Consider the following 26,069-nt stretch of genomic DNA (forward strand, 5'->3'; position numbering starts at 1 on the left):
ACAATCCCTAGCTGCTTCTAGGAGCAGCTCTCCCCATACCTGTCATAGCGCCACTCCAGCTGGCCTTCAGAGATCTTCAGAATCTGACCCCTACTCCAGCCTCCTAGACCTCTAGACCCCTGCCCACTTCTTCCTTTATCCAACCCAGAAAACCCTTCTTCTCAACAGATTCAGGTCGCATTCTCTCTATGAGGTCTACTTCTACCCTCTCTATAAATCCTACTCTGCCCCAGTCCCAGCTCTAGCCCCTTTGACTCCTAGGGAGTTCAGAACTTGTTTGAAAACATCTTGAAGACTGAAGTAAAGTCCAAAGAAAGAATTGTTCTATGAAAAATCAGGGTCTAGAAGGTTTCAAACAGCAATGGCACCATCAAGCTTTTCTTAGAAATTTCTGTGGCTCGCATATTATCTTGACAACGTTCCCCAAACCTTGATACCAGCCATTCTGCTATTGGGTTAATGTTTCCTCTTTAATCAGCCTTAACTCCCCTCCCTTCCCTGCTTCCTTCTTTCCTTGTTTTCCTACAACTCAGTCTCATTCTGAGCAATAACATCTCTGAAATCGCAGACCTGGTATGTCCATGCATCTGTGCACCACCTAAAACCTGCAATTCCTGTGCTTTAGAAGGCTAAGACATGAGGATTGCTTGAGACCAGGAGTTTGAAACCAGCCTGGGCAACATAGTGAGACCCCATCACTACAAAAAATTAACTGGGCATGGTGGTATGCACCTGTAGTCCAGCTACTTCAGAGGCTAAGTCAGGAGGATTAGTGGAGCTCAGGAGTTCGAGGCTGTGGTGAGCTGATTGTGCCACTGCATACCAGCCTGGGTGACAGGGAAAGACCCTGTCCTAAATAAATAAATAGTATGATTTTTTAAAATCTCCTTTGTCACCAATCTAAGACTACTGTAATTTGGGGAAATATTAGTTTTTAGGATTAGATTTTTTTAAACCACACATTAACCTTTCTAAATAACTTTGGCACACCTTTTAATTAGTCTGCTAGAGACAGGATGTTTAAGTGACTTTATGCTTTGTGCTTTCCCATAGCTCCCAAATTTTTATAATAAGCAGTGATTGCTCCTATAACTAGAAACCATAAATAAATGTTGGAAAATAACAAAGGCATCATCTGCATTTTCCAAACACAGGGAGCTGGGCCAAGAGCTAGAGGGGAGAACAGCCAGACATTTGCCAAGTGAATCCAAAGGTTATTTCTGTGGAATAACTGCAAGGTAATGCTTAACTCTCTGTAACCCTGCCTCACTCCCTTCTTCCAACTGTCGGAATTAGAGGAAATTTCATCCCTCCTGCTTTTCTCCCAGAGCCAGCTGTCACCGGGTGTGTGGGGGACAGGAAACAGGATTACAAGATTAGCAGTGAGCCTGCCGTTCCTGCCTGGCTGTTATCAAGGCTGACTCTGGAGAGCCATAGTCCCCACTTGTCACTACCAACTACAACCTGGGGGTTGGGAGAATGGCCCAAAATAAACTCTGAATAAGGTCAAAATTGGGAGTAGTGGTCCCCAAATCAGTTAAATTGTACTGAACACATAGACTAGGAATCAAGCACTCTGCAGGCATTTGCTCATATAATTTTTATAGGAAGCCTAGAAAGTAGAGGCTATAGTTATCTATGTCCCTTCTGCATATGAGAATACTGAGGTTCTATGAAGTTAAATCACTTACCCCAGGGCACCTACTGATAAATGCAGAGCAAGAATTGACCCCAGGTTTGTCCGACTCCAAAGCCTTCTGTTGGAACCGCCTTTCTTGACTCTTTCTCCTTCCCCAAGGACATGTCCAGAGACCTTGGCCAATGACCCCGACTACTCCCCCAACCTCATTGGTAGCTAGTTCAGCCCTCTGGTTTCCAGGGCAACTCCTAACATGGCCACAAAGACACACATGACTCTTAGGCTGAGAGATTTGATTCAACATGTCAATTACTGACTGTCTACCGATGATTAGCCACATCTTTCCTCTGTTCCATCTGCAAAGTTCCTACCCATTAAGGACACCTAGTCCAGACCTCAAGCAATCTGCAATACCTTGAGGGATGGTTAGGACAGCCAATTCAGACCAAAGAAGAGTCATCTGCCTAAATACCTAAACACCTGTGTGACCAGCCTGGGAAACCTGGGGAGATCCCAACTCTACAAAAAATACAAAAATTAGATGGATGTAGTAGCATGCGCCTGGAGACCCAGCTCTTTGGGAGGCTGAAACCAGAGAATCACTTGAGCCTGGGAGGTTGAGGCTGCAGTGAGCAGTGATCGCACCACTGCCCTCCAGCCTGGGTGACAGAGCAAGGCCCCGTCTCAATAAACAAACAAACAAATGAACATGTGTTTAGAACTTTAGGAGAGTTGGCCAGGTGCTGTGGCTAATGTCTGAAATCCCAATACTTTGGGAGGCTGAGGCAGGAAGATCACTTGAGTGCAGGGGTTCTAGACCAGCCTGGGCAACATGATGAAACTCTATCTCTACAAAAAAATACAAATTTAGACTGAGCGCAGTGGCTCATGCCTGTAATCCCAGGACTTTGGGTGGCCGAGGCAGGCAGATCACGAGATCAGGAGTTCGAGACCAGCCTGGCCAGCATGGTGAGACCCTGCTTCTACTAAAATATAAAAATTAGATAAGCGTGGTGGTGGGTGCCTATAATCCCAGCTCTTTGGGAGGCTGAGGCAGGAGAATCACTTGAACCTGAGAGGTGGAGGTTGCAGTGAGCCAAGATTGCGCCACTGCACTCCAGCCTGGGTGACAGAGCAAGACTCCATCTCAAAAAAATAATAATTGTAAAATAAAAATAAAAATATACAAATTTAGCCAGGTGTGGCGGCACATGCCTGCAGTCCCTGGTACTTTGGAGTTGAGGTGGGGGGATCCCCTGAGCCTGTGGAGGTCGGGGCTGCAGGGAGCTGAGATTGCGCTACTGCACTCCAGCCTGAGGGACAGAGTGAGACCCTGTCTCAAAAAAAATAAAGAAAGAACTTTAGGCAAGACTCCCTTGAACCTTGATCACTGCCATCTGAGCTCTCACACACCTGCACATGCCTACCTATCTCTCCTTTCATGGCTGTCATCTGTCCAATCAGCTTCCAAAGTGCAGGGCCTGGGTCTGACACAGAAAAGCCTGGAGGGTAACTGGGAAAGTTTTAGGGGCTGGTTCCCAGGAGGGGTCCTGGGAAGAGACATGCGCTGACCACATAGTCTGTGGCCAGGGAAAGCTTCTTGGAGGAAGAAAAATCTACAGGGAGGCCCAGTGATGGTTGGGTGATGGTCTGGTGAGAAGGAGGGGAAAGAGTTTGATGCAGACCAAATGCGTGTTCAAAGGGCCAAAAATAAAGGAAAGAACACAGGTTTGAAGCCGCTCCTTTAGCATGATTGACACATGTTAGAACAAATCAAGGAGGGTGGCCAGGCCAGATGGGAAGGGCGTGGCCAACCAGGCAAAAGAGTCCAAATCGTATATCGAGGGCAACAGGGAACTCCAATGTTTGTTCTCCGCTGCAAACAGACCTTGTCCGATTTGTGTTCTACAAAGATCTCTTTAGTGACTACCTAAAGAAAGTCCCTGGAGGAGACCAGAGTTGAATTCAAGGTCTCAATCAGTTAGGATGATTGGCGGCGGCTAGAATTCTGGTGGCAGCTAGAATTAGCAGCCTAGAGGGAGGGGGCTGAATTCTGAGTTATGTTAGAAGGTAAAATCAGCAGGATATGGTAACTGGTAAAGTTTGAGGGGGTGACTCAAGACACCTTAAATCTATTATTCACCCCCTGCTCTTGACCTTGTAAAAAGGAAGGAAGAGGTGAGAGATGAGGAAACCCTGCAATTGCAGGCTGGAATGGGCGATTTCCCTTCAGCTCCCACCTGCACAGCAGGTACTTTGCTGGTAGGACTGAGAGGTGACTTTGTTTGGCAATGACTAAGCCACCTTCATGGCAAATCACCATCAGAATGGGATAGGAACAGAAAGTTGGTGCTCTGAGCCTAGGGCCATAAATAACTGAACCTCAGCTAAAACGTGATACTTGCTGTCATCTTTCCTACGGACTCTATGACCTAATCAGACTCCAATTTCAAAATGTAGATGCTTAAAAATAAAAATATATATATATTTAAATAATAAATTGAGAACTTGCCTATTTTAGCCACAAAAAGTACCTTGTGAGTCCACAATCTTGAGGGAAACCAATTTATGAAAATAGGAACGTGTGTACACATGTACCACATTCCTCATTTTTTAATGTTTGGAGACAGGGTCATTGTTCTGCTTTTTAATATTTGGAGACAGAGTCTTGCTATGCTGCCCTGGCTGCAGTACAGTAGTGTGATCGTAGCTCACTGCAATCTCAAACTCCTGGGCTTGAGAGATCCTCCTGCCTCAGCCTTCTGAGTAGCTGGGGCTATAGGCACATGACACCAGGGCCAGCATTATTTTTTAAAAAGCATGCACAATTAGACCTGATAAGCCCACTATCTAAAAACAATTTTTCTGCTGCATGTATTTCTAAACATAATATTAAAACCACAGATCTAAGGCCTTTCTCCCTTTCTGTTCTTAGGTCTCTTATCTTTCTCTGAATGAATTTGTCTATCTACCTGACTCTCCCTTTTCATGTTTTCCAGAAAGGATAAGAAAACATCCGAAATGATCTCATTTTATTTTGAAACACTAAACCCACCAAACAGAAAACACACACACACACACACACACACACACACACACACACACCACACACACACACACACACACACCTTCTAACCTTCTTGGTCAGAGGGATCAAGATGTATTTCTAATTTGCTTGCCATATGTTAGGTTATTTTGGAAGCACATCAAGAGGTAGAGAGAATGTTCCACAAAATTGGCAATGCTTGTACAATCCTTTCAAATCAGACCAAATTCCCACTATGTACATTTGCTACAGCCCATTCGATTCATCATATCAGCAACTATGACCACAGGATATGTAAAAATACCAAGCAATTTTTAGCACCAGCTTCCAATTCTCCAGTGCCCTGGACACCACATGGTGTCAAATTTGTCTGTATTTCACCCTCAGGAAATCAACTCATTAACTTCTCTTTCATTTACCAAGAGCTGTTGCCAAAAAGAAAAGCATTCATCGGCTGTGACTTATGGGAAGAAAAAGAGAAAGGGTTTCCCTGCAGGGAGACAGACAACAGAGAAAGAAGAGAAAGCTGTGCCTTTTGTTCCCTGGGCGAATGGAGAACGCCAAACTTTTTGTACCTTCTCTCCACTAGGAAATTTATTCTCCAGGTTGTCCAATGGTGTCAACCCCACATGTGAGGGTTATCAAAAAATGGGACAGAGGGGCTCATTCTCCCCATTTCTCTGTGCCTGGCATTCTATGGGCAGGAAGGCTGGTGGAGGGAGGTGCTGGGTTCTGCTGGCTTACCTGGGTTATTAGAGGGGTATTTGTGGAGGAGAAAATCCACTTTCCTACCTTTGCATTCTTGACATTCTGTGCAGCTCCATGTCATCACTGCCCCGAAATCCTTTGGCAAAGGGATTATTCTCTATCTTTAATTGCGTGATCTGAAGGAAAGAGGGAAAGAGAGAAAGCTGGTTGATTGCTACAAGACCACCTCGGGACATGAGCTAATAATAAATGTCATGGAAATGCAGCCTCTGGCAACCAAAAGAAGCAAATTAAGCCAGTCACGTCAACGGGACCCACAACTTCATTCAAGTGGAGGCTTTGAAACACGTCCTGCATCGGACAGCTTTTAAAAGGGGAAAAACACCTGGATTTGGTTTACTCATTAATTGGATTCATACTCTGCATCATTCCAGCCGGGTTCTTTTGTATTTTTTTTTTTTTCCAATCTTGCATTTTGTGTTTGAAGCGCCATCTAGGCCTCCACACTCAGTACCCGCCCCCCTTCGGAAAGCTGTGCATGTTGACATGCTTGTTCCACATCCGGCAGCAGGGTGAGCTCCATTTGGAAGGGTTGGCCCCCGTTTTCTGTTTCTGCAGAAAACATGTCTTGATTATTGCCTTCAAAAATTCTATTCTGCCTCATTTCATGTTCATTTCATAGTTTCGCAGATAGCGTTTGCTAGTTCTGGTGGGAAATTGTGCCTAATGAAACAAATACCAACATACATAACGATAACATGTATGATAGCTATTGAACAGCACCAAACCTCTTTAATGTCCTAAGCAAAGAAGAGAGAGTTCTGTCTTAGAAATCTGTGTTGCAACATACAAAGCATAGTTACAGAAGAGGGTCTTTTTGCACATTTTGGTTCCAGGCCCAGAACTTTAATTTAATCCATCAACATATTATATTAGTGTGAATGTACAGTAGCAGGCCCAGGTGACAGAATGCATCCATATGGAGTTTGCTAGAAGAATTTCCTAAAACTTGCATGTGAACTGAATTTTCGTCGAGAATCATGTAATAATCAGAGAGCAGCATGACTCATTTATCAGTCATTCAAAGTTTTCTCTCACTATCATTGCTATATCTATACAGCACCTGTATGCTGGCTTAATATTTTTATTTAAATCAAATCACTTTTTATTTACATTTGTTTCACACAAATATGATATCACTTCTTTGTATGACAAACTAGAATCACTTGCTATTCAATAAGAAGAAAATGAATGTATGAGATTTTCTCTAGTTACATCCAAAGCTTGCCTTCTTTTTGTTGCAAGTGGGAATTAGACACTTTTAGAGAAGGAGTTAACACAAACCAATACTGAATTAAGACTCCCTCTCTAATAAAAGATGAGAAAGATAATTTTAAAAAGAACAACTTTCAGCCAGGCATGGTAGCTCACGCCTGTAATCCCAGCACTTCGGGAAACCAAAGTGGGCAGATAACTTGAGGTCAGAAGTTTAAGACCAGCCTGGCCAACATGGTGAAATCCCATCTCTACACAAAATATAACAACAAAAAAAAAATTTTCCAGGCATGGTGGCAGGCTCCTGTAATCCCAGCTACTCCAGAGGCTGAGGCAGGTGAATCACTTGAACCCAGGAGGAGGTTAGAGTGAGCCGAGATCACACCACTGTACTCTAGCCTGGGCAACAGAGCAAAACGCCGTCTCAAAAAGAAAAAGAAAAGAAAAAAACAATTTTCTCTGTGATTTCATCATATTCGAATATTCCTAAAAATCATCTCATATATCCCAGTAGTATAGTTACAGGTTTGAGAAACTACCTGATAAATGAAGGTACCCTCTAATTTTTTTCATTTGAAGAGAGGAATTCTTGTCTGTTCTGCTTTCTGGAAGAGATGACCTATGAGGTTTACCTCTAACTCCAAGACTCTATGTTGAAAATAAAATTATTATTTGTATGTGTACCTATGTGTATTTACCATAAAAATGTACATATAATTAACATTTTAAGATATATAATTCCAACTATACAACATTCTAGAAAAGGCAAAGCTATAGAATCAGTTAAAAGGTCAGTGGTTGGCCAGATGTAGTGGCTTACCCCTGTAATCCCAGCACTTTGGGAGGCTGAGGCTGGTGGATCACTTGAGGTCAGGAGTTCAAGACCATCCTGGCCAACACGATGAAACCCCGTCTCTACTAAAAATACAAAAAATTAGCCGGGCGTGGTGGTGGGTGCCTGTAATCTCAGCTAGTCAGGAAGCTGAGGCAGGAGAATTGCTTGAACCGTGGAGGCAGAGGTTGCAGTGAGCCGAGATTGTGCCACTGCATTCCAGCATGGGAGTAAAGAAGCAAAACTCCCATCTCAAAAAAAAAAAAAAAAAAAAAAAAGTTAGTGGTTGTCAGAGGTTAGAAAGAGGGAGGGATAAACAGGCAGAGCCTAGAGGATTTTTAGGATTGTGAAACTCCTCCCTATGATACTATAAAGGAGGATACACATCACTATGCGTTTGTCCAAACCCATGGAACGTACTCCACCAAGAGCGAGCCCTAATGTGAACTACTGGGTGATGTGTCAATGCAGGCTCATCAACTGTAACAAATGTTCCATTCTGTGGTACGATGTCCGTGGTCGGGGAGGCTGTGCATGTGGTGGGGAGAAGATATAGGGGAAATCCTGGTATGTTCTGCTCAGCTTTGCTGTGAACCTAAAATTGCTCCAAAAACTGAAGTCTTTTTTTGTTTTGTTTGGATAAGGAGCCTTGATCTATCACCCAGGCTGGAGTGAAGTAGTTCGAATGTAGCTCACTGCAGCCTCAAACTCCTGGGCTCACACGATCCTCCTGCCTCAGCATCCCAAGCAGCTGGGACCACAGGCATGCACCACCACACTGGGCCAATTTTTTTAGTTTTAGTTTTAGTTAAGATGAGGTTTCACCATGTTGTCGAGGCTGGTCTGGAACTCCTGAGTTCAAGCAGTCCTCCTGCCTTGGCCTCCCAAACTACACGGATGACCGGCTGAGCCACTGTGCCAAGTCAAGTTGTTTTGTTGTTGTTGTTGTTGTTGTTTTGTTTTTTTGAAGTAGAGTCTCACTCTGTCAGCCAGACTGGAGTGCAGTGGCACAATCTCGGCTCACTGCAATCTCTGCCTTCTGGGTTCAAGCAAGTCCCTTGTCTCAGCCTCCGGAGTAGTTGGGATTACAGGTGTCTGCCACCACGCCCACTAATTTTTGTACTTTTAGCAGAGATGAGGTTTCACCATCTTGGCCAGGCTGGTCTCAAACTCCTGATCTCAGTCGACCCACCCACCTCAGCCTCCCAAACTGTTGGGATTACAGGCGTGGGCCACAGTGCCCAGTTGAGCTAAGTACTTTTTAAATTTTTTAATTTTTTAATTTTTTTAAGACAGGGTCTCACCGTGTTGCCCAGGCTGGAGTGCACGGGAGTGATCATAGCTCACTACAGCATTGACCTCCTGAGCTCAAGCGATCCACCCACCTTGGCCTTCCAAAGTGCTGAGATTATAGGTATGAGCCACTATGCCTACCCTAAAGTCTATTTTGTCTATTTTTAAATACTTTCTAAATATCTGTGTGTGGATGTGTCTACACATTCTCCCTTACACCACCTTTTTTTTTTTTTTTTTTTAGGGTTTTGGAGAGACAGTCTCACTATGTTGCCCAGGCTGGTCTGGAACTCCTGGGCTCAAGCAATCTGCCTGCCTCAGCCTCCTAAAGTGCTAGCATTATAGGTGTGAGTCACCACACCCAGCCCATTTTTGTTTAACTGTGTCTATTCCTATAGCTTTAGATTTATTTTTTCATTTTTTTATTTTTATTTTTTGAGGCAGAGTCTCACTCTGTTGCCCAGGCTGGAGTGCAGCAGTGCAATCTTGGCTCACTGCAGTCTCCCCCTCCTGGGTTCAAGCAATTCTCCTGCCTCACTCAGCCTCACGAGTCACTGAGATTACTGGTGCCCACCACCACACCCAGCTAATTTTTGTAGTTTAGTAGAGACGAGGTTTCACCATGTTGGTCAGGCTGGTCTCAAACTCTTGGCCTCAAACGATCCACCTGCCTTGGCTTTCCAAAGTGCTGGGATTACAGGCATGAGCCACCACACCCAGCCTCAGACTTTTTCTTGACTCTTCTGAATGCATAGAAAAATCTATAAAATCCTTTTGGAAAGTCATCTTAAGATGCGTACTCCTGTATTCACCTGTATTTTAAGAGTCTAAAAACTCAACACCTAATAGGGGTTTTTTTTTTTTTTTCTCATTCAGGTTTTGTCACAATAAAATTTCACCCAGTTGACCATAAATCATCTTTTAATGGATTCAGAAAAAGTTAAGGAAAAATAGACCATTTAAACGCAGATGAAACACATCTTTTCCTCTCACCCCCGCCCCCACTCCACCCCACCCCAGTCTCAGAAGCAAATGTTAAAGACGGTGAGGCTGTGACAGCAGTGTTTAGTGAGGATCTGAGTATCAGAATTAGTGCTCAGTCCCTGATGTCACTGCTCCACCAACAACTCAGGACAAAAAATTGCCCCAAGGAAAGAAGAAAAGGGTAGATTTTACGTTATCAGCAAAAACTTTCGCTCAAATCCATTCCTTGCACCGGAAACAGATTGGCTACTATCTAATCTTGTGCTTACCATCACAGCTTGCAAAAATACGGCTGCACAAGATAAGCACAATTTCTTACATGTACGCTTGTAAGGTATGTTGATCTTCACATGTAACTTCTTTTGGAAACTGATTGTAGATACCTATATGACATAAGAATTACCCTTGAGAAATGTCAACAATCTAGCTTATCTGCAGGTTAAAATAGCTGTCCCCTCACATACTATAACAGTGTTTATAAAAGTCCCTTCCTAATATGCTGTGTGTTAGATCATGGGCACACAAACTGATACACCTGGATTTCTCAGTTCCACCAAAAGGCTTCACTGAAACTGACTTCTATTCGCCATGCAAATGTACTCCCTTCGAAATCAACATAAAACCGGATATCCGGGGGAGAGTTGGGAGTGGGGGAAAAACAAATATAAATACCAGCTCCAACTGAGACAGAGGTTGTAAAAATTAATGAGAATAATTGTTGTGAATTCTTGCTTTTGAAAAAAAATTTTTAAAAACCCTCACGAGGGCTAAAAATCTTAATTATGTCTCTCTATTAAGGGTTCATTTCCTGGTCCCAACCAGAAAGCTCATACCTCATAAATATAGACTCCTTACACAATGATTTAAGCAGGAGGAAAATGCCTTTTAATGGCGAAGTTAGGTTAATATCTGGGGATAGACATTGCTTGCATACACAGCCATTGTTGCAAGAACAGGGAAATGAAATGCCCACGTGACCTTTTTTTAACACCTAAATATTTCTAGGGATTGCTCTGGGAGCTGCTGACAACTGCAGTGAAAACTTTACAAAAACGTGTTTCACAGAATGAACGTCGCTGGGGAAGATTTGGGTTTTTAAATATCTTTTTCAAGCTGTCAACCATCTGGGGAAATAAGTCCCAAATCCAGCCTGAGATCACAGCTGGGCTGAGGAAATGTGTCTCGTCATTAGAGGCCCTGTGGTATATGGGTATGTGATTGCAGCCTAAGAACTCAGCCCTGCCGCATACCTACCTCCAGCTGGTACCTACATCCAAGCACAGAAAGATCATTCTGAAGGCACTGGGCTGTTGGACCATAAAAATGGTGGCCCGTATTTTTCCAAATTGTCTTGGCAAGTTAATCACATGCATTGCTTTTCTTTCTCTGCTCATTTATCCAAGGCAAAATGCTAGACAAATAGTCATTGAATTGATGACATGATCAGGGAATGAGTCAACTAAATCACAAAGGCTAACATTTGCAGTTGTTTTTCAACCACAGGAATAAGAACTTATTTAAAATCCCAGTCTTGCAGATTCTAAACTAGCCAGGAAGTTAGAATGAGTAAGCAAAGAGTTTTCAGAAGTCTGTGTTTTGGATGGAGTCGCCCTGTTAATGAACTGATCAGTTAAGTAGTCAATCGATGGTCTTATCAATCGTTACTAATGCTCCGTGCTAGCTCTCTGCCAGGTCTCACGTGACACACTTGCCAGGAATTATCTCACTGAATTCTCACAACAATCTATGAGGTGAGTTCTCTTATTATCCCCATTTTACAGATGGGGGAATGGAGTTAAGTCATTTGCCCAAAGTCGAATAGATTTGAACCCAAGCAGTCTGCCTCCACCATCCTCCACCTTAACCCTATGCGATGGTAAGCTCAGCTGGCTTCCACCCATGAAGTCAGAAGTCTCAATACCCGGTCCAGGTGAGACAATAAAGTAACAAGACCGAGTCCACAAATCACATGCAACCCTGGGCCGCTTATTTAAATCACACATCATATATCCATGTGGGAAATGTTTGCAGGGGCCCTGCACTTGACTGGGAAAGAGCAGTTTTGGATTTGCTCCTGAAAAGAAAATAGGTGCCTTTGGTGCTCTAAAGTAAGAAGTGGGGGAGGGTAACAGAAGTTGTCCCCCCTGAAATTTCAATCCCAGATGTCAAGGAATCTGTCAGGCTGGCTAAACAGAACTTTATGCACAGGTGACTCAACCAACAAAGAAAAAAAAAAAAAAGCAATTCTTGTGTGTGAACCTTTAGTATGGCCATCGAATACACGTATGTCCAAATGTATATTTGGAGACACACATTCTTAGACCTGTGAGCATTCAGACACACAATTCCCTAGATTGTGCTAAAAAAAAAATCACACATACACACCCCGTTGGGCAGGCAGTCATTTATGCACATCAATCACTAAATATGTGCATTGGGGAAGACATTTTTGAAATAGAAATGTAAAGGGTGTTGGGCATATTCACAAATGGTTTCGGTGACTGTTTCACAGGGGTGTGTATGTGTGTGTGTACACGTGAAACTTACCAAATTGTCTATTTCAAATGTGACTGTTTATTGGATGACAATTATTCTCCAATAAGGCTATCAACAGAGAGAAGGAGAGAGAGAGAGAGAGAGAGAGTTTTCCCACATCTATCCACACCCGATGAATCTGAAGATCATAACTACACAGAATTTAGGGTATTTCTTTCAAAGGACCCGAGCACTCAGATGGTTTTTTAAGCAGGTCACTTTTATATGTCCACCCTTCCTGTCCTCCTACATGAACCTGGGCTTTCTTGGGGTAGAGGAGGGAAACATCTGATATATTTTTGGACTCCTGTCAGGTCTGGGAGCCTGTAAGTATATACATATATAGGAAAAATTGAGCTTCCATATTGCTATTTTTTTCCTTTTTTTTTTCTTCCTGTGACTGTCACCGCAAAGCTAAACAGAGGTTTACAGCACCCATTGAGGGAAACAGGTTTCAAGGAGTCAGGCTCAAATTGGCCTGAAACAGTTTTGTACCTTTCAGGGCAATCAACCCTCAGTTTTGCTCTCTTAGTTCAACAAATGTGGGGATACTCAGAAAAATCCTCCTTCCTCTTTAAAAAGGAATGGTGTTTTGAGGGGAATGAGTTTTCTTTCTGAGGGCAGGAAGCTCTCTTGACCTGAGTTCCCAGACAGACCTTGTGGCCTACAAGGAGCTATCTATCACAGCTTGGCCTGTTCACAGACAATCTGGATTTAGAGATTACCCACAGATTTTGGAGCAGTCCCTGCCTCAGTTGGGGCATTCTCTGCCAAACCAGCCTGCACTGGAATGACCTTCGAGGGGTGACGGGAGGATCTGGGGTGCTAAGCCTGCCTCTCACCCTTCTCTGCCCCCCCCTCCTGCAGTCCCCCTTCCACCCCAGCCTTGCTGGTGGGGACAAGAGCTATGAAGGGGGAGGTGTGCACCATCCCACATCCATCTAGGTGATCTGCCCTCACAGATCCCACATGGATCCCCTCCCACCTTGCCCTCCCACAGCCTTCTAAGCCCAAATCACTGCTTAATACTCCTAACAGTCTACAACCCCAGGAGGGCAGGGGCCCCTCCTCCAGCACCTATTTCTTGCCTCTCCAGATTCCAGATCTTTTCATAACAAGGCTTAGGAAGCATTAAATCCCTCCTGCTTCCCGCAATAAAACGAATCCACATGTACTTGGGTATCTAAGGAACAGAGGTAAATCCTGACAAGTCAAAACAACCTTTCTCTTGAGGAAAAAGAGAAGATACTCCCCCCACCCTCCAACCTGCTGTTACAGGCAGCCTGCTCCAAAGTCATTGCCAGGCTTTGAAATGCCAAAACCAGCGGCTGGATTTTGAAACTCATGGGGTCTGACTTCCACACAATCCACCTGGCAGTATCCTGCCCCTACATCAAACTGCAGCCACCTTCTCCCAAGCAATGCATAGGCTGAGCGCATGGTGTGCCTCCCCTGACCAAGCTGTGCTTCTGCAGGCTCTTGTCTAAGTCCTGGGAGCATTATTCCAAGCTGCTGGCGGCACAGGTTGTTCTGTTGTCATTTTAACAAGGCAAACCTTGCTCATGAATGTGGTCTGGAATCAGTGATTGCTGAAACAATTAGGGAAGCATCAGGAAAGTCCAGTCCTAAGGATCCTGGCAACTTTGCTACCTGCCCTGTTGCCAGTTGAGATACATCTAAAAGGCAGAGTGAGAGCAGTGGCTCATGCCTGTAATCCCAACACTTTGGGAGACCAATGTAGGAGGGTTGCTTGAGGCCAGGAGTTCAAGACCAGTCCTGGCAACATAACAAGACACTATCTCTACAAAAAACAAAAGTTAAAAATTAGCCAGGCATAATGGTGGTGTATGCCCATAGTCGCAGCTACTCCAGAGTCTGAGGCAGGAGGATCGTTTGAGCCTGGGAGGTCAAGGGTGCAATAAGCCATGACTGTGTCACTGCACTCCAGCCTAAGTGACAGAGTGAGACCCTCTCTCACTCTGGAGGGTGATGGAAAAAAAAAAAAAAAACACATTAAAAAGGCGGAGAGGAGAAAACTGATCCCAGCAGAAAAGGTGGCCCCAGAAATGAAACAGTGGCACCAGAGCCGGGCAATAAGCAACTTTTCTTCCAACTAGGCATTTCACAAAGTCGATGGGATGCCTTCTTGTGCCATTTGAGTGTATGGCCCATATGGTATGACAGGTTTGTTTCTAACTGGTGTGGGTGCATATGTGTGGTTGTGACCATTATGCCAAGCCCAGGGAAGTAGTACAAACAGCTGAAACTCTTAGGCTGCAGCTTTGTCCCCACCCCAGCACCCTGGGGTCACAGTTGGTGATGGCTGCCATTCAGAGGAGCGAAGTTCCAGCAGGAAACCCTTGCAGATTCCTGCAAAAGAAAGAGCAGACGGCCCCAGGCACTGGTTCCTGGGCTTTGGGCTTACCTTGTGGTTCTGGTAGGAAGTCACTGCTATAAACGCCGTCTCAGGAAAGACATGGGTGCAGAATGCTGTATTTTTTGAGCCAAATCCATTATTTTCATCCGCTTTCACGATGTGTAATCTGGGCTGGTATTTGTGCATGGAATTTAGAATAATCTAAAAATAATAAAGAAAATGAGATTGTAAGAAAATCAAAACTCCCTTTGTCTCCAGATAAAAACCCTGCTCCCCGCCCTCTAGATTCGCATTGTTATACCAGCTCTCGAAAAATAGGTATTTTTCTGCTGTTTTGAAAAGGGGCCAGGGATTTCATTAAAAAGAAACATTTCAAAAATAACAATTTTCAACCGAAAAAGCCAGGGTAATATTCCAGGAATCTACCCAAGGCACACAGAGCAGTAAATCAGAATTCATAATAAAGTTTGCTTAATAAATTAACTCCCTGCATAGGGCACTTCCCACCCCTAAAGGGAGCTGAGCAAGTCTCGATCGAGGAATCTCAGTCTGGGGGGAAGCCTGAACAACACTTTTGGATTGACAGGTGGTGTGGGGGCAAGGGGACAACAAATAAACGATCATAGAAACAACCCCCACTCCCAAATCTCTGAGGGATGCAAGAGAAGAGACCAAGTATTTAAAAAACTGGAATTTAACAACAAATAAAGTCACCAGTTCCCTGCACAGCCTTTTTCTGAGGCTTGGGGTGGGTGATTAGACCTCAAATCTGGGGCCTTTGTTTGGAGAACAAGCAAAGTAGAGTTAGTGAAAAGAGAATATATTTGGGGGGGCGCAGGTGATCTGGCCTCCAAGGACGTCGGGTCATAAAGTGTGGGGACGAGGCACCCCTCACACACCCCTCAAAGAAGGGGCTGGTTGCCTTGGAAACTCCCTTTCTCCAACCTGATCACATTTCAGGATCCACAACCAGAATTATCTGCATACTTGGCCTCAGACAGAACGGCTACATCTCGTTTGTCGGGAATATTCTCTTTTTACTTCCTTCCTATCTTCCCCATGTTTAGGGGGCTCCCAGGGACAAGAGGGGCCTTAACTGCTGTAGTTATGCTGTTATTTTTACAACCCCAATTATCATTAGGAAGAGGAGGAGGAGGAGGAGGACTTCCAGGCTGCGCGTTCTTGCTGGAGCCAGGGCTGGTCACAGATGAGCATCCTTACCAATAAAACTGGGTTTGTTGTTCTGACGACGCCTAGGTTTTGATGCTCCGGGGAGGCTGTTAACGCTAATATTTACCAAAACGTTCTTATACATCGCCACGGACCGCGCGGATCACCACGTTTAACAGCCTGAAAATCTGGCCTGCTTTTTCCCCGGGAGCTGCGGAGGTTGTCTCAGTGACATTGATTATTTGCATTGATGACCCTGGGGCAGGATTCTTGGACCAACCCCGGAGCCCGGCCCGAGCGGGTGGAGGTAGTTGGGGGAGGGAAGCTGCGGCCCGGGCGGGGGAGGCATGAGGAGCTCGTGGGTCCTGCGGTGCCCGACCCCGGGCCGCGCGGCTCTAATCTCCGGCCGCCGTGGCCCGGCCGCCTCCCCGGCCGATAGCGACGCCGACCGGGGCGGCGTGGCGACAGAGAGACGCAGCAGGGCCCCGCTGGCCGCCACAGTCCCGGGCCGGCGCGGCCATCGGCCCGGCTTAGCCAAATTGCTTTGACGGCTGGGGACAGTGTGGAGACATCAGCGCGAGGGCGATCTAATGGCTCCTAATTTCATTAGGGCCGCTCTGAACGAAAGTCCGGAGTTCAGGGTGGAAATGCCTGGCTTCTGTGCAGTTCCGAGCAGTGCCCAGCCCCTCTCCCCAACTGGGAAGGTCCTGAAGCTGGCAGGGATGCCAGGAGTTTGGTGGTGGAGTTTGTGCACCTTCCGCAGGCATCCGCCCCAGAGAGACTCCAATGCACTCCAGAGGAGCAGAGAAAAAGCTAGGAGCTGAAACGGGAACCATCTCACTTTCCAGCGTCAAGGACCACGCAGGACCACACCCAAGGGTCCCACGCTCCAGAAGGAGCCAGCCCAGAGATGCATGTGGGACCTTTAGAAACAGCCCCGATTTTCCTTGGTGCTGGTAAAGTACTTGCTGGGTACTGGCAGATACATACCCAGGACGGGTCAGCCAACGCCCAAGCAAGCTGAACGCACAGAGCACCTCCTGGGAAGCCCAGCAAGGACTCGTGGGCCAAACACCCGGGTTTAACAGAAAGGCTCTGCATTTGCCTGGGAATGCCTGGCCCTCCCAGCAGGCTACACAGAAACGGAATGGTTCTTTCTCCTCTCCAGCAAGCCACCCAATCTCCTCCCCGCCCACGTGCTGAGAGCTGCATTCATCCATCAATGGGGATCCCTGAGATCCTCTTCCCACCCCAGATCCTGGGGGCTTCAGAACTTCAGCCCCAAGGCCTCGAAGTAGCAGATTTCTCATTTGGACCTTCATAAACCATCCTCCCCACCTTGGCCAAATTCATTCCCGCCCAGCCCCCTCCTTTCCCTGAAATTGGCAACCGTGGGCTTGTCTGTTGCTCCTCTTTGAAGCTACAACCTTCCAGGACAGAGAATCCCTTTTGCAATTAGAGAAACCTAGCCTCAAATCTCTGCTCCCAAGTACAAGCTGCAGGACCTTGTGAAGTCATCTCCAGTCCCCTGGACTCTCCCGTGCAAAAGCTATGCCTCTCAGTCCTCCCCCTAGCCTGCCATGAGGATCAAATGCCCTAAGATGAGTGAACCCACTTGTATTGCAGAATCATCCAGCTAAGGGTTCTAAAGGTGAATTCAGAATCTGTGTTCTGTTCTAGTGATTATCTCCTACGATGAGACTCAGGGACATTTTTTCAACAATCAGTGTTTTGTGTTTTGTTTTTCTTTGGGGAAGAGAAGTGATGCCTATACTAAGAATCCACTAAAGCCTACACATTCTTTTGGGTGGTGGGCAGGCTGCACATTCAATGCCCTGCGTTCAGTTTCAGGAAATTCACCAGACCTTTCTCTTGGGTCCAATCCAGACTCCAAGTTTAGGACCGTGGTTTAGGTTCGCCTGCTCTGGGCACAGTGTGGAAAGGGAGAAAGCTGGATGTTGAAAAGAAAAACAGATCTCCCCAGGAGTATCAAGCTAAAAAACGGCACTGGCACCATAGTTTGCCTCTTATGAGTTCATTTTTCCATCTGTAAAAGAGGGGGCAGGTGAGCTGGGCTCTCCCTCTATCCCTGGGACGTCCCAATAATAGGGCAGGATTGGGAAGTGGGGAGGGAACGGATATGGCTTTCACTGTGGTCCAGCCTCTGTGCAGTCTATACTAGGTACCCACTGGGCTAGATGGTCCATGTTTTCTGTAAGACTGAAACACAGCCCTCCACTCCTAACCACAGGTCGAATTCACAGACTTCCCAGGCCTGGAATGAGCAGCTTCAGTTATTCCTCCATCCCTAGGCAAAGGCAGAGGGGTCGGGGTGCTAGCAGCAAGGATACAGCCCCAGCCCAGGTGAACCGGCAGGCCATATCTCCAGCCACAAAGGAACAACAGACACAGAGCTGGGGAGCGTGGATCACAGGGAGACTGCAAAGGGGCAGATATCTGCACAGGAGAGAAGTGGAGACAGAGAATGAAGTCCTAGGAAGAAAAAGAAAGCAAAGGGAGAGCCAAATGAGGTGAAAGAAAGAAGAGAAAGGAATGAGAGAAGAAATGAGATGGAAGGGAAAAAAAGGAAGCAAAAGGAAGTCCAGATCAAGGAGGCAGAGGTAGAATGCCCAAAGTGGGCGGAAATGAAGCAAAGAAAAGGAGAAGTGTGAGCATGCAGAGCCAAGAAGAGAGTGGGAAGGGAGAGAGGACAAGAGGGAGAGACGGCGTGGGATACAGGACACAGTACTCACGTGCCCAAATGGGTCCAGGTGGTTGTTGGTGAGCTTGAGTTTCTGGAAGGAGACGAGCTGCCTCATCCAATGAGCCCCAGTGGCGGGTGAGTCCGGGTGCACGTAGAGGCGGCCAGGCATGGCGGGCTCAGCTTTGCCTGTCACAGACCTAGACCAAGGAGAGGTATGACCAGAGGCCTGGCTCAGAGTCTGGAGGTAACGAACTTCACTGGAGCATGCTTCAGTTCATGCACCAGGTGAGCATTGCTGAGTAGTAGCTACACATAAGCTGAAGGCTCTCCTGTCTCCCTTAGGCATCTGCAATTCCAGATGCCCCAGCGTACTTGGTGCCTGGGTCCAGGCAGGCCCCTGGCCCAGCTCTTTCTTCTTATAGCCTCTTGCATCCCATAAACAAGTGGCAGGCTCTGGAGGTCTGGACGTGCAAAAAGCCTTGAAAACTCCTTGAGGCCTTTCAACCAGGACTTCACTGTCAGGCCTCTGCACTGCTGGCAGCCATGGGCACAATCTACCCAAGAAATGGGCCTCTCCTCTCTTAACTGTTTAACTCCAATACCGCGAGCCGATTTTGCAATTTCATAAAAATGCATGTTCAAAGTAGGTAACTCATAAAAAATAACTGTAAATGGTTTTATGCCCCCAGAAATACCTCCAGCGCTTGGTAACAATGCCCTTTGTAAAACTCCACAACCTTGTGGGTACAGTGATAGACACAGGCACCTCATTTCCTCTTAGCTTCCGTTTTCTCATCTGGAAAACGGGAGCTAATGGTTGCACTTTCTTCGTCTGAGAATGATTATTAAAAAGCAAATGGATAGGCACACAGGAGCCTTTAGCGCACAGTAGGAACTAAAAAAAATAAATAAACAATGTTCACTGATTCAAATTCTCGGGAGAAGGTTCCACCTTCCTCCCTCCCCACTCCACCTGCCACCCCAGTGCCTACCATTTATTATCTGCGAACTTGTATCTGTGATCGTCGGCAGGTACAATGTCCATGAGAAGAATGTACTTCGTTTTGGGATTAAGGCCGGTCACCTTCACTTTGTAACTGGGAAACATCCGCCTAAGAGAGAGGGACGGGGGTAGGGGGCGGGAATTAATGCCAGTATTTTGAAGACAGCCTCCAACCATTTTAAGGGAAGAAGCGATTCCTGGAGAAACCTGGAATTGGAAACTGGTCCCGTTCCGCTTTCCTCAGGATCCAGCCCGGGTTTCCCTTGAAGTTATAAGGAGGAGAAAGGAGAAGGGAGGTGAAAACAGCAGGCGGGCAACTGTAGGTATCTTTACAGGAAAACAGAATCTCGGACGCGGGCGCTTCTAGAGAACTGGTTTTGAAGATGCTTCAAAGGGACCTCCATTTCAACTCTTCCTAACTGCCCTTTTTAGAACCAGACCCCTACTATGAATATTTGTGGGGAGAGGAGGCTTATTAGGTACAAAGGTAGGCGCCGATCCTAGAGGACCAGTCTAGCCAGGTGCTTCCGCCGATCCTCACGGCACTAAGGGGTCACGTGTACGCCAAGGTGTGTGCGCCCCAGAGCCGCACACGCGTGGGTGCGCACAGCCTTCCTGGCCTGCCTTCAGTCCCCTGCCCCGGGAGGATGAGGGAGGCCGCGGTTCCCACTATAACTCGGTGGGTGACCTCTGACACGGGTCTCTAGCAAGAGTTTATTCCTGAGTGCCGCACACTTCTCCAAGGTGCCTGGCACTCTTCCTTGGAGAGTCGAAATTCCTTGGCCCTCAGCGAAGAAATTCCAAACTCTCCCAGATTTGGTTTCAGAAAGAGCTGAGGCCTGAACTAGGATGGAGTCGTTAGCGAGCTGATGGCCCGGAACTGTGCCTTCTCTGCTACCTTCTGCGCCCTAGCGCACTCGAATTCTCCTCCACCTTCTGAGGAGCAAGCCCCAGAAAGCAAAGATTCTCAAGGCTGGTGTGTGTGGGAAAAGAGAGGTTGGCCTATCTCGGCTCACTCTGAGAAGGCGGGAAGGGTCGAATCGAGGCCTCTCCCTCCGAGCCCAGGAGCCGAAGCCTCGCGGTGTTTATCAGCTGAGCAAGTGCGCCGGGAGCCGGGGGCGCAGAAGGCTTCGCAGGCCTTTTATAGTTAAATCCTCTCGGCTGATGCTGGGGGGGAAAGGGGGACTCGGCCGTGTCTTTCCTTCCTGGGGGAATAGGAAGAGGACTGCAGTTCGTTGATATAAACAGAACGCGCCTCCTAGTTCACTCAGGCCTTGGGCCGAGCGGGGAGCAGACTTTGTTTAATTTTAAATAATAATAAATGTCACTGTTGTCAGTTTATTGAGGGAGGCTTCGGCTGGAGAACGGGGGCGTCTGGAGAGGCGGCTCCGCCCTCTCCCTTCACACACTTGGTGGCTTAGGCCTACCGGCCGCCTGCTCCACACGCCTGCTCGGGGCATCCTCTAGCCTTTTGCCTTGCAGGACGCAGAAGACCAGTCCAGCACGGGTAGGGATGTAGCCAGGACGTCCCCAGGCCTGGACGCGCGCGTGCATACAGACACACACACACTCACAAACCCTCACACACTCACACTGACATGGAGAGCTGCACCACCCTCCCTCCTCCTCCCCCAGAACGCTAGCGTTTCTAGCTAAAACTCTGCGAGCTTTCAAGGGGAACTCCGGGGCGAGTGTCTTGGCGAAGCTGCCGTGTTTATCCGTGTCTGTATATAGAGCCCGGCCGAGCCCCGGTTCAGTTTCAAAGCCTTCGCCTGCTTTCTATAAACAATGAAAGAGGTAGCGAATACATTCAGCAATTCAGAGTTTGGCAATCGGGTGGGACCCTGGAGCCACTCCAAGGTCAGGGAGGGTGGGGATGAGGGCGGGAGGAAAGAGTAAAGTCCAAGACCCCTGAAACCCAAAGACCTTCTAGATTCTGTCTTCTCCGGGTCTCTGTTTTCTGTTTTTGCCTTTCCCTCTTCCTCCTCTCTCTTTCCCTCATTATGAATCCAGATAGCATGGCCTCCCAAGCTCTTTATTCTTTTCATAAGTGAGGTGGGAGAAATGCCGGGTTTCCGGACTCCAATGTTTGGAGTATTTCCTCCATCCTAGGAGAGATCAATGGAGGAATCTTCCTGTGTCCCTTTAACTAGAACCTTCCTCTTTCTCTCTCTCTCTCTCTCCTCTAGTTTTCTTCTTTAAAGTGTCGACTCTCCTTCCCCCACCCCTTTAGTCTCCCTTCTCTTCCAACCCACCTTTTCTTCCTCACCTCTCCCACAATTTCTGTTCTTCCCTCTACACAACTAGCCAGCTCACCTTCCAGCCTTGGTTATGATCATTTCCGTGCCCACTTCGTGGAATTTCAGCCACAGTTCTCTTTCATGGAGAAACACTTTGATTCCCTCCATGCCCTGCAGGAAGGAGAAAAAACGTCACGCTGACAAGCCCTGGCGGTAGTGGGCATTGCTTCCCCAAACTCCCCCAAAACACAGAGACTGCTCCTTCTTTTCACTGGAGCCTGTGGTCTCACAGGGTAAAAAGTGGCTTCAGCCCACTGCAGAATTATCTGGAGCACCCAACAGCCTCTGCTCAGGGATCCCGCTGTAGGCTCAGTCCCAGATGTTTGCAACAGCCTCTTGAAGCCACAGTGCTGTGCTGTCTTTTTTTAATGCCACCAGCACAAGGGTATGGAAGTATCACCCACCAACAGGGTGCTCCAGAATGTCACTGAGGAGGACCGGAATAAGCAGAAAACAAACAAAAACAAAACAGAGCTATTTTAATCCACTTCAGCTGAGATACAAGGTTAAAAAAAAAACAAAAAAACTAATCTAGAAAAACTAGAACCAAATCTAGAAACCCACTCAGAATGTTCTTATGTGGACACAGAGATGCCCACACACCAAAAATACGGATGTGCACGTGCTTGCTTATTCTTGGCCATGGCGGGTGCCAATATGAACACATGAATTTTTAAACTAAAAACTGTTTGTATTATCATATGTTCTCACAGTCCAGAATGAAAATTAATCCTTAATGTCTATATTAACAAACTTTCCAGGCTCTCCCTACAAGTAGCTCCATTCACGTCCAGCTATTTTGATTACAGGTCATGCCTGATGTCATTTAACATTTTGGCTTTCAGCTAAAACTAAATTTACAGAACTGATACAAATGTAAATATATATACATATATATGCACACACACAGGCACGTACAATCTCTTCTTTTTGCAATAATTTGCAACAGGCTAAAAAGTGATCTTTTCCTTCAAAGAAAAAAAATCTGTAAATTTCCTAAACTGTGTTCATGCTCTCATTCACTCTCTCTGCTTCTCTAGAAATATACATATGTTTTCCTGAAACTTAAAGGCCAAAGAGAGACTCCAGTAAAAGCCAGGACGTTCATCGAAATCCCAAGTGCAAGGGCCTTTTCTGGTCAAGTCACCCCACCCTACTTAAAAAATAATCGGGATCTAAGGAGGGGCCGACTTGAGCACCCAGTGGGTCCCTGGTTTAGGGCGCAGAGCGCAAGGTGAGGCTCCTCCCTCTGCCCCTGCCCAGGCTGTAGCCTGGCGAACCCGAGGCTCCTGGTGCCCTCCCGGCAAAGCCCTGCGCGCTCTCAGCTGTGGGTGAGGGCGCGCCAGCCCGCTGGGCGGCGACCTCAAGACAAATGGTGCAGTGCGCGGGTCTAGGCGGCGGCACGGAGGAGGCAGGAGGAGGCGAAGGCTACAGAAGATCTGAAGAGGGGTCAAGCCATTGCTCATGCGGGCCTGAAGCGGCTGCTGACCCGGCCCTAATTAAGATGCTGAGGACCGATTCTACACGTAGTGCAGCGGGAAAGGAATTATCTAGGCCATTGTGAGCTGACCCCAAACAGCCGGGTAATTGAGGTTTCTCTAACAATTTAGATAGATTTTAAAAATCCTTTCGCCATAAAGGTAAGCATCACAATAAAGTGGGTGGCAATATGTGAGCATCTGGGGAGACAGGAAAGAGAAAGGTGGAATGGAGTGGGAATAAAGAGGAAAAGGGATGATGATGGCCTGTGGGTTCGTTTTGTTTCTTGATGTTTTTGTTTGTTTTCGTTCTCTCCCCTCTAGAGGCGCTGAGCAGGGAAGCCAGACTCTGACTTTGGTCTCTGGAAAGGGATCCAAAGGTGAGGTCTCCTTACCTGCTGGGTGAAGGCGGCCTGCGGGGACGACGGGGACTTGCTGGGGGCCCCGAGCGCGCTCTCGGGTTTCGAATCGCAGGGCAGGTCTTTTGCATCAGGCTCCAGAGGCGTGTGCGCCAGGCCAAAGCCCTCGTCTGCGTCGGCCATGGTGCGCCCGGGGCCCTGTGCCCAGGCAAGGTTCTGCTCTGAGGAAGAGAAGCAGGAGGAGATGGGGGTGGGGAGAGGGAGAGAAAGAGAGAAAGGTTGGAGAGCACAGTTTTAGCGACAAGAGGGAGCAGTTTGGCCCCCACATTCCAACTACCAGCACCTCCGTTCCCAGCTGAAGGAGACTGCAGAAGGCCCTAGAATTATTACTATTACTAGTATTCCTAGCGTTATTACTATTACTTTATGACCAGGCACAACCTCTTGCAAAAGACCCGCGTCAGACCCGGAGGAGGCGAGGCCTGCATCTCCCCTGCGTAGGCTCCCCGTGATAAGCAAGCTGCCCGTCAAATTTGTCTGGACTTCTGGAAGAGCCAATAAAGATAAGGCATGGGTATTTTTGGAAGCCATTGGGTAGGAACCAAAAACAAAACAAAACAAAACCCAGTGTCCTTTAGAGAATTTCTTTCTTCATCAAATTACAAGATGCCGTCGGAATTAAACCTCACAAGAGGAACCGTTTTCTGCAGCAGGCAAAACTGTCTGAAATAACCCGTCTCTTGCAAAAACAGAAATACAGGAGGGGAAGGTTGTGCAGATTGAGACTAGGTTCAAAAGATAATTCATATATATCTTTTATCAGTCACAGGCCTTAACAGTAAAATCCTTTAAAATTAAAAGTCTTTTTCTTTACCCCAACCTTAAGTAAGATTCGTTAAAAGATTAAAAAGTGGCCAAACAGAAGACTGAATGAAGAAGGCCACCGTATAGCAGTTCCGAGGGAGGCGCATCACTGCGTGCCCGCCACCCGCGCTCTGCTGCCGGGTCGGGGATGGCGGGCATTTTGTGGAGTGACCAGGCCGAAGCGGGGGTTCTCTGAACTTCAGCCAGGCCTGGCTTGCTAAAATTGCAAGCCTAGGCTCAGGACTGGCGAGGACAAAATCATTCTCGGATAAGTCCTAGGCTGGAGGCATTGAATCGGCGGCCTGGGTCCCCACAATGCATAGAACGGCCCGTGTTTGCAGGCGTATGAGGTTAGAACATATAAAATAGCCGCAGAGCTGTTCAAGCCCGATGAGCCTGTCTCCTGCTCTCTGATCTTCTTCCAATCTCCTCAATACTCAAATAGGAATCACCCCCCTCCCCAAAACGGGAAGACTTTGGGAAGTGGGCACAAGCGATGGCTCCCCAAAACCTTAGCAGCTGCTTCGGGAAGGGGCCAGATCCCATCCTGATCTGCAGTGGTTAGCGATCTAGAAACGGGGCAGAGGAGAAGGACAGCTTCGGAGGCCCGACTCGCAAGCAGTTTTCTTCACCTCGGTCCTCGGGGCTTCAGGGAAGCTGTGATGGGAGCCCCGCAGCCTCACAACAAAAGAAAGCAGGGATGGCGCCCCCACACGCGCTCCCATTCTCGGCGGTCAGCCGCAGGGAGAATCCTACCCTGAGCCCTCGCCAGGGTCCGGGGAGCTCCAGGCTGGCGGAGGCGAACACCGTGCGGTGTGACAGAACCAGGCCGTGTTTTCTGCAAACCTCAAAGCCACTCCGCAAGCTGCGGCAGCCTCCCGGACTCCATTCGCTGGGGAGCTCCGAGCTGCGCAAAATCTCTGCGAGCCGCGCTGTATGAATGCACAGCCAGACTGGAATCCGCCATTCCCGCCGCCCCAGCCGACTCGGCCGACGAGCTCCCTCCTGAGCCTCCCGGGCCATCTGCTGGGTGGGTTACCTCGCTCGGTGAAGCCGGTGCATTCACCACATCCTCTGCTGCTCCTAGCAGGGAAGCCCGCGGCGAGGCGGGGGTGCAGGCATGGTGGTTTCGGGCTTCCTGCGGGGTTTACTGTTTGCCCAGAATAGCGGCTACTACTGCCTACTAGGGCGCACCCACGCTGGAGCCTCCGCGGCGACTGCCCACCTCCAACACACACCTCCTCCGCTGTGCGCTTGCTCTCCCTAAATACTTCCAAGTTGGCAGGCGCCAAAGAACACAAAATAGCCTCCAAGAGCACCCGCAACCAGGTAATCTCAGTACCCCGCTCCTCCCTTACACCCCCAGGGAGGGTAAGCTGGGAGCCCGGTGAATGGTCGAAGTCCTTTCTGAGCGCAGCTTTCAAGATTAAAGTTCCCGAATTCGAGGTAAGAGAGTCTCTCTCTCTCTCTCTCTCTCTCTCTCTCTCTCTCTCTCTCTCTCT

The 26,069-nt window shown here is 47.5% G+C and overlaps 1 protein-coding gene across 2 annotated transcripts in view; it reads right to left on the reverse strand.

The window, feature by feature from the left end:
• The window catches only part of TBX5 (T-box transcription factor 5), a 54,121-nt gene that overhangs the window by 25,615 nt on the left and 2,437 nt on the right, over window positions 1-26,069 (reverse strand). The window contains exons 1-7 of one of the 2 annotated variants that reach the window (XM_032240714.1): window positions 25,607-26,069; window positions 23,740-23,924; window positions 21,883-21,977; window positions 19,556-19,675; window positions 18,613-18,760; window positions 14,738-14,890; window positions 5,478-5,569 (exon numbers count right to left, since the gene is read on the reverse strand). The exon at window positions 25,607-26,069 is cut by the window's right edge and continues 147 nt beyond it. In XM_032240714.1, the coding sequence (XP_032096605.1) occupies window positions 5,478-5,569; window positions 14,738-14,890; window positions 18,613-18,760; window positions 19,556-19,675; window positions 21,883-21,977; window positions 23,740-23,886 (755 nt within the window). In that variant the 5' untranslated portion in view covers window positions 23,887-23,924; window positions 25,607-26,069. The remainder of the gene's footprint in view (window positions 1-5,477; window positions 5,570-14,737; window positions 14,891-18,612; window positions 18,761-19,555; window positions 19,676-21,882; window positions 21,978-23,739; window positions 23,925-25,606) is intronic. The other variant, XM_032240720.1, reaches the window with a different exon arrangement.

The sequence above is a fragment of the Sapajus apella genome, unplaced genomic scaffold, assembly GCF_009761245.1.
Source record: "Sapajus apella isolate SASKATOON/1434 unplaced genomic scaffold, GSC_monkey_1.0 scaffold2, whole genome shotgun sequence".
NCBI classification, from domain to species: Eukaryota; Metazoa; Chordata; class Mammalia; order Primates; family Cebidae; genus Sapajus; species Sapajus apella.